Below are 17,220 nucleotides of genomic sequence, written 5' to 3' on the forward strand. Positions count from 1 at the left end.
AAAATGCTTCTTTATAATGGGGTTCATCATGGTGATGGTGTCTTCTTGAGCAGATTTAGTAAATCCTTCATATATTACTAGTATTTTTTCTCTAGAGTGAAACAATTCATATTTTTACCTCTGAATTATTATTTGGGAGAGATATGGACAAATATAAGGACAGGTATAAAAATTGATAACTACTTAGCGTTTTACTAATCAGATAACTGGGGCAGTTGCAAGAAAGCAGTTTTCTAACTTATTATCTTTTCTTTCCCCTTCAAAAACAACTCTAATTAGATCCTTTAGCATTTAGCTAAAATCCTAAAAGCATTTTAGCATTATTTACTTCATTTTAGACCGGAGAGAATGGATTGTAGGATGCTATGTAGTAATCTTTGAAAGAGCTGATAATTTAGAAAATACTATTTTGCTTAGACATTTTAGTGGGAGAAGTGAGGTATGAAGTTGATACTTGTGGCTGCTTGAATTGGTTGGTAAAACTCAGCTTTACCTCTAATTTTTGCTTCTAATTTTCTTAACAATTTTCTTGTACACAATGGACAATATATTTTTACTTTTACTAAAATACACATTTCTTCCTCCACCACAAATACAAAGAGTGCTCACTTCCTAGGATACAGGAAGCTTCTTGTGCAATTTAAAATTAATAATCATCACTTGAATGTTTCGAAAAAAAATGAGATGCTGCCATCTCAGATAGAAAAAAGGTTATTAAACCAGTACCAACTGGATGGAATGTTTTTAGAAATTCTAAAAGTCATGTCTCTTTATCTTGTGCTTTTATTAAAATATCATGAATGATGAAAACTTAAAAAAAACTTGGATTTTGAGTTACATACTGTTTCTAGACTAAAAATATACAAAAAGGAAAAACTGGCTGTTTTTATTAGAGGTGAAAAGAAGATGCTAAAGACCTTAAACAATAGTCATCATTGCTGCTCTGTCCATTCAGAAGGTGCTCCTAAAAGCCAGCAATTTAAATCTTTGTGAACCTTTCTTTCTATGTTACTTACATAAAAATAATAAATTCAAATTAAAAAATGTGAACTTTAGGGGTTTAGTTTTAAGTTGAGAAAACCTGTAAATTAGCAGTGTTCAGAGTGCTCAGTATGTAGACCAATAAGATAACCAGAAAGGCACCGCTGGTAAATGGGGAGAGCTCATCTGCAGACAGCTAGATCCCTTAGAAGAGAGTGGTAATGTGAATCACACCGGGTGGTTTTCTGAATTCTTCAAGGTCACCATGACTCTTGAGTCCGCCTTTCTCAAGGTTATGATAAATGCTTTGAGAAGCATAAGTGCAAAATAAGTAGATACAGATAAATTTAAATTAGGTTTGTTTTAGTCAGAAGGTAGTTGTCACTTAAGTAAATAAATCTGAAAAATAAATAGAGGGCATCAGAAGATTCTAGTAAGGATTTTACTGTGGAAAGGAATGCTATGCATAGAGTATTTATCATTGCTGTGGGTGGGACAGTTAACCAAATATCTAGAGTTGTTATGATTAACTCAAATGGGAGTTTGTGGCCTAAATGGCTTTTACTAACAAATATTTTGGTGACTGGGCAGAGACAGTGTAGAGATACCATCTTAGCAGTCAACATGCATGCATTGAATTGACCAACAGAAATAATTTGTCTCTAATAAAATTCTTCTAAGGTCAATAAGCAATTGCGCTCTTATTCAAATTGGTACTATTTTATTATAAATATTGACATTAAAATTTATATAAAACTTTAGGCCTTAGAAAAACAGACTTGTTTTATTAAAGTAGATAATCAAACATGAAAAATGGGTTTTTAATTTTTTAATAGGTAATATTTTAAAATAGGTTTTCTTGCTGGCATAACTAACATTTATTTTCTGTTTATTTTTAAGACGAGCAAAAATCAAATTAAAGTAGATCTTGTAGATGAGAATTTTACAGAATTAAGAGGAGAAATAGCAGGACCTCCAGACACACCGTATGAAGGCAAGTACTTTTTTCTGTATCAAAATATTGTGCTTATTAGAACTTGTCTGAGACACTGAGTCAGAGTAATCCTGAGCATCTATCTATAAAACTCATGGAAGGTAATTTTATTGGTTTAGGGTATATTGCAGTTTTTACAATGATAACTTTCGACACTTGACTGATTTTTCTTATTGTGTTTTAGCTGCTTGAAAAATATTTCCCAAATACATTTACCACAGCCAAGTTACAGGTTTTGTAGGCTAGAATTTAACATTCCATATGTCTTATTCTACTATGCCATAAAGCTTCTTTCCTTTATCTTGTTCCCAATTCTGTTGTTTAAAATAACCATATATTTCATAGCATAACAATTAAATATAGAATGTTAATCCTTGAACGGAGATACACTCAGATACCCTTGATATGATTAATAACAAACCTTGTCTTAGCATTTTGATTAATAGTATGTTGGTTTTGCTTTTAAAGCTCCCCCTTTCTATTATTTTATATTTCATTTAGTCACATATTTGTATAGGTTGTTGCCCACATTCTCAATTATCTGTATTTGAAAATTGAGTGATTATCTTAAAACATATAAAAATAGCTGTGCTGATTTTCCATATTTATAATATGATTTTAGCTCTTTACTTTAGAACCTGGAATTAATTGTATGATAAAAGAAGAAACTGTAGTATTTGCATTTCTTAGACAAATCTTGATTAAGGAATATTATTGTGGATTTGGGTCATGAAGGGCAACCATGGCTTTTATGTGTAACACTGACTATTAATATGGTTTAATAGAAAGCGTACGACCATATGTAGTAGCACTTCCTTGTAAAAGCACAGCATGTATTTTCTCATTTAGTTTTCACCTAATCTTACAAGGTAAGTATAATCCTGTTTAATGGACACATTTGAACTTAGAGAATTTAAGTCATTTGTCTAAGGTCACACCTCTAAAGTTGAACAGCTGGGGTTTGGCTTACCTTTGACTTCAAAGCCCGTGCTTTTAATAACTTTCTGCTTTTGATTGAATCAGGATTCATGAAGTGTTGGAAATGGTGCTTATGGCTACTTTAAGTAGAGTGCTCTCTCTAATGTATAGTGAAGTTCAGAAATATTCTTGACAATTTTTGTTTTCATTCAAAACTTTAAAAGATCCTAGAATATCATTGGATTATCATCAAAAATTCTTTTTTGTTGTTTTTTTTTGTAATAGGGTTTTTCTTTGTAGCTTGAGCTGGCCCCAGACTTTCAGCAATCCCTCTGCTTTAATTTTTAGTGTTGTGTTACACATGGGAGGCACTTTTACCTGGCTTCCATTGCTCTGTTTCCTTCTACTCTCTTCCCTCCTCAGAAAATTTGAGACAGGTTCTTCTGTGCCCTATGCTGTCTGACTGCTGTGTCTAAAATTTGTTCTGAGCTCCTGCTCCTCCTGCTTCATTTTCCATTTGGTGGGCTCACAGGCACAACCCCTATCCCCAGGACACCAATTTATATTGCTAAGTATTTCATACCTACTAGTATTTCTGGCTTTTTGTACATGTTCTTATGTAGTTATTTTTTTAAAGATTTATTTATTATGTATAGTGTTCTGTTGCATGTATGCCTGCACACCAGAAGAGGGCACCAGATCTCATCACAGATGGTTGTGAGTCACCATGTGGTTACTGAGAATTGAACTGAGGACCTCTGGAAGAGCAGACTGTGCTCTTAACCTGTGAGCCATCTCTCCAGTCCTGGTTTTGTCTTTTTAATAGTCAGAATCTCACTGGGTAGCCCTGGCTGGCCCAGAACTCACTAGGTAGACCAGGCTGTCCTTGAGTTCAGACAGAGGTGACTGCCTGTTCAGGTGCTGGGATAAAGGCATGTGCCACCACACCTGGCTCATTTAGTTCTTTTGACATCTTTGAGTGGAGAAGGTCTTCATTATCTTATAAAAATCAACTGTGTTAGTAGCAAATAGTGTTTTGATCTCCTAGCTTCTTTAATGGCAGGTATTGTGCTTTTTTTTTTTGGGGGGGGGGGGGGGAAGGACAGGAACTGTAAGCTGGAAGACAAAACAAACCTCTTGTTTCCCCGACACACACATTGCTTTCTTTTTTTCTTTCTTTCTTTTTAAATAAATCTTTTTATTCTATGTGTATGAGTACATTTTAGTTCTCTTCAGACACACCAGAAGAGAGCACCAGATCTCATTGCAAATGGTTGTAAGCCACTATGTGGTTGCTGGGAATTGAACTCAGGCCTCTGGAAGAGCAGTCAAGTGCTCTTAACCACTCTCCAGCCCCCTTGTTTAGACATTTTTTAAATGCAAGAAACAGTATTATTATTTATTCTAGAGCTCTTCCAGCAAACTTACAATACACAGGGACCCTCCTAAGCTCAGTGGCTAGAATGTTTGTTACCTTCTTAGCAATGGTTTATGAATTTCTAAACATTGGATAATAATGATTTTTCTTAATCAAGATAAAACACTTAATTTTTGCTAGAAACAAGTTATTTAAGTGCTTATTCAACTTTTAAAAATAAGACTATTAGTTTTTAAAACTTGTTTTTAATCATAAAACTGTTAAAGCAATACTGAAAAAAAGTACCATTTATGTCATAAACTTGCTAATGCTTCCTGATATGAACACAGATGAAGAAGGCTTGCTGGGTTTGCTCTTGATGATGATGCCCATTTATTTATTTATCTTTTGTTTCTTGCTGCTTATTTGGAGATGAGCTAGGCCTGTTGGCTATAGAGCAGGGATATGAGCTTGCTGGGCAAGTTCTAACACTGAGCCATATCTCACTACCCTGCTTCTGTTTTTGGCCTAAATTTAAAGCTAAAGAAAAAGTTTACCTGTAATATATTCATCTGTATTATCATTTAAAAGCAATTTTATGTTGTATTAAAAATGACTAGATTTTCAAGGAGTGTAACATGGAAAATGGAATTTTCTCAACTTCTTTTTTCTAAATAACACAGTGATAAAGAACTAATTTAGTGCTTTTTGTCTAAAAGTTTTTTCAAATTTGTCAAAATCAAATGGGTAGTATGGTAATTCTTGTCTACTTTTATTCTCATTGGAGGAAGTTAAAGTTGACAGTTGTTTCTCTGGACATAGTGGCTCTTGCTTGTAACCCTAGCATTTGGGAAGCTGAGGATTGCTTCCTCAGATTTAGGGCCATCATAGGATATATGAGTCTCAGATATGGCTAAGCTACCGAGGGTTTGTTTGAAATACCCTACCACCCCAACAAGATAAAGTCAGTGTTTGGTAACTGGTGGCTGTTCTTAAAATTGTGTGTAGTGGCACATTTGTAAGTTAGCTATTTAGGAGAATCAGATGGAAGGATTGCATGAGTCTAATGGTTCAAGGCTATCCTAGGTAACAGCAAGACCTGATCTAAAACAAAGCAACAGAAAATATGAATAGAATTTAAAAATGTATTCTTGAAAAGGTAAATATTTTATATTGAAGGTTGTTGTATATAATGCTTATAAAAGTTTCTTAGCTATTCACTGATGAGGGCCACTTACTTGGCTGTGGGCCCTTGAGATGACATTGCCCAGTGACAGCTGCATCAGTGTTCTGTTAGGTTTGCAAGATGAAATCACTCATAGTCATTGCCAATGCATTGAAAAATTATTTTATGTCATGACTGATCCTACAGTGATTTTTTTTTTTTTTTGAAAGTTGTTGAGAATTAACAAACCAATGTGACATGGAGTAGAAATCAGATTTTGAGGTCTCTACAATCTAACAGTGTTTAATATCTTTGGATTCTCAAATTGCTCCTAATTTTTTTTTTTAAGCATTTAAGAAGGAAAAGCTTTGTGACAGATAATAAAGATGCCACTGTAAAGTTTGGTCAGAAACATGAAAAGAATCTTATAGGAAAAGAACGGCCTGTATAGGCTTGCCCATGTGTGTGCTGGGTCACTTCCATGTGTGGAGGATAGTCTATGGTTTTACTCTCTCTTTTAGTAAATCTACATTTTTACTACTGAAAACTAAAAAAGATGAGTCCACATATTATTTAAACAAAATACCTGTATTTGGAGTTGCTATTCATAATTCTTTTTTTTGAAAAGGGTTTTGTGGTTTTTTGTTTTTTTTTTTTAAAACTTTATTTAATGTACGAGTGCTCTGCTGAATATACATCTGCCTGAAGAGGGCATCATATTCCCCTATAGATGGTTGTGAGCCACCATGTGGTTGCTGGGAATTGAACTCATGACCTTGGGAAGAGCAGCCTCTTGACTGCAGAGCCATCTCACCAACCCCATAATTCTTAATATAAATGGTCATCTCCATATTTACAGACTCCTCTTAAGTACACTTATCTGTCTCTCTTCTGTTCTGCTTTTCTTTTACACTTGAGTATTGCCATATGATTCAGACATCTTGTTCAGTTCATATATCATTTGATAGTGGGAACTTTACCAAAAAAGAATTGTGAGACAAAAATAATTGTAATCAGAAAGCTGTTGAAGGATGAGTATGATATTGCATTACTGTAATCCCAAGCACTTAGAAAGTTGAGGCAGGGGCTTGCGGTTTTAAGGCCACCCTGGGCTAGATAGTGAGGCTTTGGGGTGTGTAAGGGAGGGGAGGTAGTTTTTGCTTGAAGAACCTAGGTGAAATGTTCTATTATTTATTTTTTTGAGATCCAAATATATACCTTTTTAACAGTTGGGTACAGTAAATTTGGAAGGACCCCCGATACACTGACAGTGGTTAACTACTTAGATTTTTAAGGGCTAATTGATGATAATAATGCCACTAGCACATTTCTTACTCTGTCTCTTTGCACATGAATGTGAAGGAATGATATCTTAATAAAACCTCAGGCTTAAGTAACTCATTCAATAATGTGACAGGTGTTTGTTTGTTTTTTTTTTTTTTTTTTCATTTAGTTTATTCCCTTAGTTTTATGTGTATTTCAGTAGCACAATTTTATTTCGTCTCTCTTACTAGTCAGCCTTTCATGTTAAATCTAGAACTGGGAGGTTTATTAAAGGTATAATTTGGGAATGGAAAGTGGAGAGATGTGTTTGAGACTGGCTGGCCTTGATCCCTCTCACTCAGCAGGGTTTTCAATCAGCAGATCTCTAGGACTAGCTTTGTAGGGATGTGCTATTGCAAGATTTTCTCCTTCAGAGATTAGGAACATGGCGTTACAGTCTACTTTGAATACTTCACTGTGAGACCCTAACATTCTCTCCCTTCCCAAATGCCTGTTTAGTTTCTGGTTCTTTTATTATTTTCTGAGATTCAAATGCATACGTTTTGAAACAGTGGATAAAGAAAGATAGATTTGAAAGGACCGCAAAAGAGTGGAGAACGGTAGATGTGAAAGGACCCCAGATAATATTTACAACATAGTTTCAGAATCAAACAGAATATTACCTTCTGCTTATATAAATTCTTGCTAGCTAGTACATTGTAAAGTCTTGGAAGATAGTGTTGTGTGTTTTGCCCTGTTTCTTATTTTGTTCTTTGACTTTATTTTGAAATTTTAAATGAAGTATTGACATCTGATTTAGAAATACAAGTTGATTCTTTTCATTTTGAAACAGTCTCATGTAGCCTAAAGCCAGTTTTGAACTTGGTATGACGCTAAGGCGGGCCTTGGGTTCCTGGTTCTCCCCTGTCTATGCTGTCCAAGTGCTGGGGTTACAGGTGTGTGACACAGCACCTTGCTTTGGGGATAAGTGGGAAGGAGGAGAATTTGGAAGAGGACCAGCTAAGAGTTTTCCTCGTGTTACTGACATATCTTTGTACTATCTGTGCTGTAATTCTCTGCCTGTTCTTTTAACCCTCTGCATCTCTTACCATGTGAACTAGAGAAAACAAGACCATTGAGCCTTATACTACTAATTAATAATGAAATATTTAACATTGAGTTGTCTATAGAGTTAATGTATTTGTGTGTCTTTAGCTCTGTTACTATTAAACTAGTATATACAATGGAAGTTTTGCTATGCTTTAAATTTTCTTACAAAACATCATGACTTTATTTTGGGATTTCAATTTTCTCAGTACTCAATGCAAAATAATACATATTTTGAAACAGTTTTTTAGTGTGTTTGATTTTAGATACTTGATACTTTAGCATTCTTAAATTTGTTCTCCATCCCCCCCTTTTTTTTAGGTGGAAGATATCAACTAGAGATAAAAATACCAGAAACATATCCATTTAATCCCCCTAAGGTATTGTAAACCTATTTTTGTGCATGGAATTTTTAAATGTTTTATATTTCTTAACTCACCCAATATATAAATATGAATATAATATATGAATATTAATGTGCTTTAGTACTTATTAAAGTTACAACTTTCTGAGTTAGATGTGAATAAATTTAATGGACAAAATTTCAGACACTGTTCAAAGATTTGCTTCTGAAGTTAGAATGAAAAGCACATTTACTAAAGGAAACCATTAATGGCTATATATTAGAGTACAATTTGTATTTCATAATGGCCCAAATAATTAGCTGCAGAAAATTAGCTGTATAACCAGATTTAGAGAGAGGTTCTTGTTTTAAATAAATACTGTAGTGTGTGTCTGTGTGTCTGTGTATGTATTTATATTTATTTAGAAATTATTTGAAGGCCAGGAATTAGCTAGCTCGTTGGTAGACTACTTTTCTTTTATGTGCCAGGCCCCAGGATTTATTTGTATTACTACCAGAATGAAAAAGGGAAAAAAAGAAAAAAAATATGATAAAAACAAAAAAGAAATTTAGTACAGTGTGCTGAGAAATAGTAAGACTTACACTCTGCTTTTAAAAAAAATTTTTTTTAATTTATATGTGAGTATTCTGTCTTTGAACAACAGAGGAAGGGGTTATATCCTATTACTGATGTTTGTGAGCTGCCGTATGGATGAGCAGCCAGTGTTCTTAACTACTAAGCCATCTCTCCAGCCTCTTTACATTTAACTCTTATGAAGCTCACAATGTAGAAGGAAAAAGCCACTATTTCAACTGTGATAAATATTGAGAAAGAATGATGTGATTCTAGGATTTTTTTTTTTTTTTTTTTTTTTTTTGGTTTTGTTTTCTCTCTCTTTTTGGTTTTTTGAGACAGGGTTTCTCTGTGTAGTCCTGCCTGTCCTGGAACTCTGTAGACCAGGCTGGCCTCGAACTCAGAAATCCGCCTGCCTCTGCCTCCCAAGTGCGTGATTCTAGGATTGTATGTAACAAGAAAACATAGCTTAAACTTAAATTCTGACTGAATCAGTTTCTTTATACCTTTACATCTATAAGCATTGTTTAGTCATTCAATCTGATTACTTCCTTGCTTTGCCTGTCATGTGATTAGCTGTTCATCTTTGTCACTTCGACTCACTCCTTATGCTGTTAAGTGTTCTTAATGAAAATGCTGGTCATCTTTCTTTGCTAATAGTGTCACATCTCTCTATCCCGGCACTCACAGCTTCTTGCAGATGGATCTTGGTTTTCTTGTCTATCTTAGTCTTTTTTATCCCGTTCATCCATACATGGGTCTCATTTCTAGCCAACATTATTTGCTGTTTGTAGACAGATGCTTGTATATTTTCTGTTGTTTTTACATGAATTTTTGTCTATTATTTGAAGTTCCAATTTTCTTTTGAGTATGTAATCTGTGCCTGACAACTATACCTTTTTTCAGCTTTCACATAAAAAAATTAATAGATTTTTTAGTTCTCTCTCTCTTTCTCCCTATCCGTCTGTCCGTCCGTCCATCCATCCATCCATCCATCCATTCATCCATCCAGGATCTTCCTATGTAGACCAAGATGTGACTTGTTTAGAAATTCCTAAGTATATCAAGTGGCTTCAAATCTCAGAAGATCCATATCTCTCTCTCTCTCCCAAATGCTTGGTTTAAAGATAAACATTAGTATACCTTTCCTATATTTTTTGTTCTTAAAGGTAGGTGTGTGTGTGTGTATGGTGTACACATGTGTGCATTTGGTCTGTGATTGACATTTTGTGTAGCCATAACATCTGTTCCAGAATTTTCCATCTTCCTAAATGAAATATATGCTCATTAAACAGTAAATCTGTAATTACTTTCAGCTTTTGAGATACCACCATTTAGCTGGGCACGCTGGCACATATCAGCCTCAACCCAGGGGAGGCAGAGGCACGTACCTCTGACTTCCAGGCCAACCAGGTCTAGGACAACTAGAATTACATTAATAGAGGAGATCTTGTCTAAAAAAAACAACAATCCCTCACCTCCACCCCTAAAAAAGCAAAGCAGAACTATTTCTATCTTTTCAGTGTCTATGAATTTGGCTCTTCTGGGTACCTTATATAAGGCAAATGTCAAACCATACATAGTATTTGCCCCTTGGTGTCTGACCATAGCATTTTGTTGCCTCTGTTCATCCATGTTGTAACATGTCAGAATTTGCTTTCTTTTCTATGTGTATGTACATTGTTTCATTGTATGTACATACTGCTGCACCTTGCTTTTCTATTCATGTGAGTGGCGGTTAAAAGAACTCTTTTTTGTTTATTTACTGTGTATATAAAAACACTATAAATGCAAGTTGTCCAGGATACACACATTATTGTCTGTTAAAGGACAAACTGTTTCTATTTCTACAACTCAGGTCCCTGGGATCAAACTCAAGTTGTAGGACTTGGTTTGGTAATAAGTTGGTTTGTCCTCTGCCCATCTGGTCAGTCTATGCGTGTTGCAGTATATTTGATTACACTGAACCCTGAGATTTTGGTATTCACTGGAAAAACCTGTTTGTAGTGGTGGTGTGGCTTGGTCTTACTTAGCACACACTTTCATTCCTCTGGCTGGAATACTGACATGCCCTTAGTTCACACCTTTATTCCCAAACATTGAAGATAAAGTTAGTTTGTAGAAGGAAGCAATCATGTTTGAAAGTGATGTCTAGTTGAGTGGCAGACAAAGTGACAAATCAGAAAGATTCGACAGAATAGGATATGCCCAACTCTCACGAGAAGAGAGTGGAACAGGAAGCTACTTAAGAGAGTAGTGCAAAGGAGAAAAGGAGAGGAGACAGTTTTACTGGGAGAGTTTTGCAGAGACAGGTTTAAGAGAGAACAAGCTAGACAAAGGTGAAGACAGAACAACTTGAACCCATGCAGAGCAAAAAGTCAGGCTGAGGGAGAAGCCAGATTGAATCAGTCAGCTTGGAGAGGAGTTTGAGCCAGAACAGCTGAGTTAAATCAGCCAGCCAGAGATTAAAAAAACAAAACAAAATAAAACAAAACAAAACAAGAAAGGGTGAGCTTATTCAGTGGTAAGTTTCAGAGGCTGAAAACATTCTAGGTCTTGGTAATTTTGAATAGAGGCTAGAAGCTTCCAAAACTAGGCCTAGGTTAGCAGACAGAGGCAGTAAGCATAGGAGAAGACAGTAACTTACTTGTGGGTTTCTTTGTTTAGAGTCAGTGTTGTACTGTGTAGCCTTGACTGACCTGGTAATTATAAAGGTCTGCTTGCCTCTGTCTCCTGAATGCTTGAAATAAAGGTGTGAGCCTGTATGCACTATGGGTTTTTGTTTTGGGGAAGGACTTTCCCTGTTACCTGTTCTGATGTTGAAATTCTAGACTCAAGTACTACTTCTACTTCAGCCTCTGGGGGTTCATAAGAGTTATTTTATTTTTTCCCAATCAAAAAAGGAAGAAATCAGTGTTAGAGACACTGCATTTTCAGTATTAATATAATGATAATATTGATAATATAATGATATAATAAATATAATATAATGATAATATAATGATAATAATGAATATTAATTTGTGCTAATAATTTTTTTTTTGCTATTTCCTATAACAACTATTAGCTCTAATAGGTAAGACAAATTAGGTTAAGAGGTTAACTAGTATCCAGATTCTAAGGATTTGGTAATCTGTATGTTAGGCTATTGGACTGACCATCCTTCTGTGATCTTGTAAAGGAATAAGAACATCATTCCCCCCGCCTGTGCCTGTGTGTGAGTGTGTGTGTTTTCATGCTTTTGCAGCAGTTGCTTTTTACCACTGGCTCATGTCCTCAGCGCTTTGCTTTCATTTCCCTTTTTAACTTCTGTTATGTTCAGGTTGAACAGGGGCCTTGTGCTGTTCCCCAGGGTTTCTTCTTGATACAATAAAAATAATTTAGGAATTAGATACTGGTTAGCTGGGGATATAGCTATTTGCATCCCCAGTTAATAAGAGCAACTCAGTACAAGACTAGCCAGTATAGCTGTTTGAGCACTTGCCAAGCATGTGGAAGGTTCTGTGTTTGACTTCTAATGCTACTATCAGACAAGAATGTGGTTGCATAACTATACTAAGTATTTGAAAGCTTGCTGCTTTCCCCATTTTTGGGCAATCTTTGACATGTAACTTAGGATCTTACAAATGCCAAGCAAGCAAGGTATCATTGAATCCAGTTGTTCACGTTAATACTATGAATTATACCAAGATGTTTTATCTGTATGGTCAGTAAATGTTACAAAGGAATTGCATGGCTATGCCTTTTAATCACAGAAGAGCACGCCTACATATAATATATCCTGTGGTCAATCACAAATTATTGAGCGTCAAATGGAAATTTTTAGAATTTTTCTAATTTAAAAATAACTTCATATAATACATTATTATAACTGTTCTATTTTGTTATTAATGCTTACCATGCTTAATTTATGTATTTAATTTAAGTATGTAATAAATAGAAAATAAAGTGGCTAGAAACATGGCTCAGTGGTTTAAGAGTACTTGTTTTTGCAGAGGATCAGTTTTTACTTTGAAGATGGGGCTGGCCTTAACTTGGAGATTCACCTGCCTCTGCTTCCTGATCAGCTCACCTTTTTTTTTTTTCCCCCCTTAAAGATAAGTTTTGAGGGCTGAGAGACTTTGCATGTCCTTACAGGGCTGCAGGAGTAAACAGAGGCCTATACTATGTAGCAAAAGTTTCAAAAGACACTGATTCCTTTGATTTATCTTAAAATGGAGAAATAGGATTTTATTATTATTCTATCCTAAATCATTGACTAGAAGAGCAGAAAATAATCCTTGGATCAAAAAATAATAGAAGGAATTGAGATCACCAGTGCCCTTCCTAGAGTCAGTTGTACTATAGATAGCTATTAATAAGAAGAGTAACTATCTCAGTGGTTTCTTTTGTTACATATTGAAATTTAGATTTTTTTTCTTTCTCTGATGTTAAGACATACCTTTTTGTTGTTGTTGTTTTGTTTTGATTTTTGTTTTTTTTTGAGACAGGGTTTCTTTGTATAGTCTTAGTTGTCCTGGAACTAGCTCTATAAACACCCTTCTGGCCCTTCTGAGTTCAAACTCAGAGATCGTCTGCTTTTGTCTCTAGAGTGCTGGGTTTAATTGCATGCACCACCACCACCTGGCAAAAACATATTTCATTTTAATATATGAAATAAGTAGTGATTACTTTAAAACCATTTTATGTGTATGGGTGTTACATTTGCATTTATGTGTGTGCCCTTGGAAGTCAGAAGAGGGTCTTATATCCCCCGGAACTGGAGTTAGAAATAGTTGTGAGGGGACTGGGGAGCTAGGTCAGTGCTTCTAAAGAATCTGGCTCTCAGTCCCAGCACCCACAGAGTGGCTCACAGACATCTGCAGTTCCAGTTCAGAGGATCCAGTGCCTTCTTTTAGTCTTCCTGGACACTAGTGATAAACAGTGTACAGAGATACATGCATGCAAAACATCTGGATAGATAAAAATAAAAGTAAATAAAGATCCAAGCCTTTGGTAACTTTCTTTAAATAAAGTTCGTTAAAAAAAGAACTATCTGGTTGTTCAGAATTGAACCCAGGTCCTCTGAGAGAGTGACCAGTTATATCAACTACTTTGCCCTTTCTCCAGCTGTGAAATTGAGTATTAAATACCAATACTAATCTTTAATGAATGGACCTGCTTGTTTTACTTAACGAAATATTTTCTTTTATATGAGTGAAGTATTTTCCATTTTGGAGTAAATGTAATATTAAGATTTTTCATTAAACTTAACAGTGGAATTGTGAACTTGCATCTGACATGAAATAGAAGCCATAGTATTTGCTGAGTGAAAATTATGAGGGAAATGAAGACTGCATTGTAGGAAGAAATAAGAATGCTGATGCTGGTTGCTAATACAGATGTTAAGAAGTGTTTTTTCATTTTTGGTAACAGTTTTTTTTTCTCTGTATATATAGTATTAAGATTTTTGTGTAGCAAATGAACACTCCCTATAACTACTGAGTTTCGAATTTCACATGTGGTGCTAATGCCTTTTCTTTATGTAAAAATAAGGAGACTTGAATTCTTCATTAGTGAATTGTAGTACTAGAGTACTATAAATCACTTAAGTGTTTCTTTAGAGTAGGATGCAATTACAAAAAGCATTGTTATGTTACTGTTCGCTAAAATTACAATTATTGTCTGTTTATGCTGTGCTGTATATGTGGAGATCAGAGAACATTTAGATTGAGTGGGGATTTGGACATGCTTGCAGGCCTCACAGCACAAAGTCTGTTTTTACTTTCAAGAGTCTCACGGGCTGTTGTATTTTCCAGCATTTCAGATCCACAGCAGATGGATCCCTGTGTTCAGGGCAGCCAGAGCTGTATAATGGGACCAAAAAAAAGAAACCCCCAAAACCCCAAACCAAACCAAACAAACAAGAGTGGCATTTGTCTGACTATGTTGACCATGTTGACTTTTTAGAGGCATGCCTTTCTCTGCCCCCCAAGTATTGGGATTAAAGGTGTGGCTACCACCAGATCTGCCTCAGCCATATCTTGTAACTACTGAGCCATCTCAGCAGCTCTTATTTTGTTTGTCTGCTTGCTTGTTTGTTTTGACACAATTTCTCACTGTGTAATCTGGCTTGGCATGTAAGCCATGCTTGCCTGGAACTCTCAGCAACCCAGCTGTTTCTGCCTCCCAAGCACTGGGATTAAAGCATGAACATCTGGCGTGTGTTTTTATTTATTTATTTATTTATTTATTTATTTATTTTTACTGACTGGGAGTAAAGCATGTGTCATATCTGACACTTTTTAAAAAGAGAGTCTAAGGTTCTCTAAAGGTTCTAAAGTCTAAGGTTCTGTAAGTTCTAGGCAGGCCTAGAACTTGACATAGCCGATGATGACCCTTAGCTTATGACACTTCTGCTCCTACCTACCAATTGCTGACCCTCTAGGGTGTGTCATCCACCTGGCTCGGATTTTTTTTTTACTTCATCCCTGCCAACCTTTTTTGTTTTGTTTTTAAGTTTTAAATTTTTGTTTAACTTAGTTTAGGAATTATAGAGACAGGAGAAATTGGGCCTAGAAGAGTGGCATGGAAAGCATAGGGACAGAATGCTAGCGTGTACCAGTGTCTCATCAGTGTGTCACCACTGCTGTATGATAGATGATGATAGATGATAATTGAGTGTCTTGAAGAACATTGTCTTTGTATCATCTCAATTCTGTCACAGGAAACTAGAATGTCAGTATAAGAATTAATTTAACAATTTCCTTGGTCCTATTGACTGTTCTGTACATGTATTGTTTCAGGAAATAATATATAAATGACTTTCCCCCTTAAAAAAAAAAAGATACAGTGCTTTGCAGCATAGCTCGCTCATTGATTAGAAATCTTGCCACTGGTATTCCCTCCACCATGTTCTGAGATCACTTGCCTAAACTGTACTCTCTGACACCTTTAGTAGTCATTTAAAATCTTTTTTTTTTTTTTAACAGAAGTTAGTCATGTTAGTGCAGCTTTAAAATCTCTCCACCCAGGAGGCTGAGTCAGGAGATTCCTGAGTTTACAGTCATTATCTTAAAACAAAATAAAAATACTTTATATTATTTTTTGTTGAAAAGGATGAAACACTTTCTGAATACAAAGTAGCTGGGTGTGATGGAGCACACTTTTAATCCTAGCACTGGGGAGACACAGGCAAGCAAATCTCTAATTTAAGCCTGAGGCCAGCCTGATCTACATAGTGAATTCCAGGCATTTCAGGGATACATAATTAGACTTGATCGTAAAGTAAATAAGTAAAAATTATAGAATGCTGTGTTTTACTTGAGTAAATAAGTAAAAATCATAGAATGCTGTGTTTTACTTGGGTTATTGCTGTTAAGTTGCAGATTTTATGCTTATATATCTAACAAAGAAATAGTTGCTGTAGGGCTGGAGAGATGGCTCATGAGTTAAAAGCTCTTGTTCTTGCTAGAGGACCTGAGTTCAGTTCTTGGCACTCATGTAGGCAGCTTACAGTTCCTGTAACTCCTGTGGGACTCTGTGAATGCGCGCACGAGCACACACACACACAAACAAAAACAAAAATAAGTTAGAACTTTTTTTTTTTTTTTTTTTTTTTTTTTTTTTTTTTAAGGTGGTGGTGGCACATGTCTTTGATTTCAGCACTTGGGAGGGAGGTGGATCTTTGAGTTAGAGGCCAGCATGCTATACAGAGTGAGGTCTAGGACAGCTAGGGCTAAGCAGAAAACCCAGTCTGGAAACAAAATAAAACAAATGAGAAAACAAAGAAACAAAAAGAAATGGTTACTGTGCATAGTTTCTGTATGTCTTAACTTGAAACTGCCTGTATTTGAAAGAGCTCTTGTTTGTCTCTGTGATAACAAATTTGCCATAATAATAAGTGTGTTTTTAAGTGTGAGATACATTAGGTGTTGGAGATGCCATAGCCAGTGGTGAGTGGAGGCAGAACCTTTTATTAATAAAAGACCAGACAGGGCAGAAAAAAGTTGTAGTCCTGAAGTCCAAATTATACAGGGAGAAGGATAGGTTACTGTGGGATAACTTAGGAGGACGTGGTAGGAGATGGGGGCTAAAGGATGACATCGCTAGTGCAGGGAGGAAGAAAAAGCAGTGCTGCTGGTGAAAAGAAAAACACTTGCCTCAGGATACTGAGAGGAGGATAGAGGATTTATGGTCCCCCAAGCTGTGGTCGAAAGCTGTGCTAATAGTGTGACCTTACATTGGAATGAACGAGCCAAGCCTATCACAGTTAGTCAGAACTGGAGTGAGCATTCTTTAGGGGACTATATATAAGCAATGCACAGATGGTAGGTATCATTGAATACATTGAAAATATTATTTTGTTCTCGTAGAACTGGCTGGTATGAGCTGTCTGCGTAAACCAGGCTGGCCTCCAATTCTCACAGAAATCTGTCTGCTTCTGGATCCCACTGTGAGGATCAAAGATGTGGGTTACTACACCCACCTTGAGTTTAGTTCTTTTAAACTTCAAACTTAAGTTTGTCAGTAGTGTTTG

At 35.7% G+C, this 17,220-nt stretch overlaps 1 protein-coding gene across 2 annotated transcripts in view; it reads left to right on the forward strand.

Annotated features, from left to right (window-relative positions):
- Ube2k (ubiquitin conjugating enzyme E2 K) overlaps nt 1–17,220 on the forward strand; it is a 54,722-nt gene that overhangs the window by 24,456 nt on the left and 13,046 nt on the right. The window contains exons 2-3 of one of the 2 annotated variants that reach the window (XM_034508680.2): nt 1,882–1,975; nt 8,107–8,165. The exons of the other annotated variant lie outside the window; for it this stretch is intronic. Coding sequence (XP_034364571.1) covers nt 1,882–1,975; nt 8,107–8,165 — 153 coding nt within the window. The remainder of the gene's footprint in view (nt 1–1,881; nt 1,976–8,106; nt 8,166–17,220) is intronic. 2 annotated transcript variants of the gene reach the window in all.

The sequence above is a fragment of the Arvicanthis niloticus genome, chromosome 7, assembly GCF_011762505.2.
Source record: "Arvicanthis niloticus isolate mArvNil1 chromosome 7, mArvNil1.pat.X, whole genome shotgun sequence".
Classification (NCBI taxonomy): domain Eukaryota; kingdom Metazoa; phylum Chordata; class Mammalia; order Rodentia; family Muridae; genus Arvicanthis; species Arvicanthis niloticus.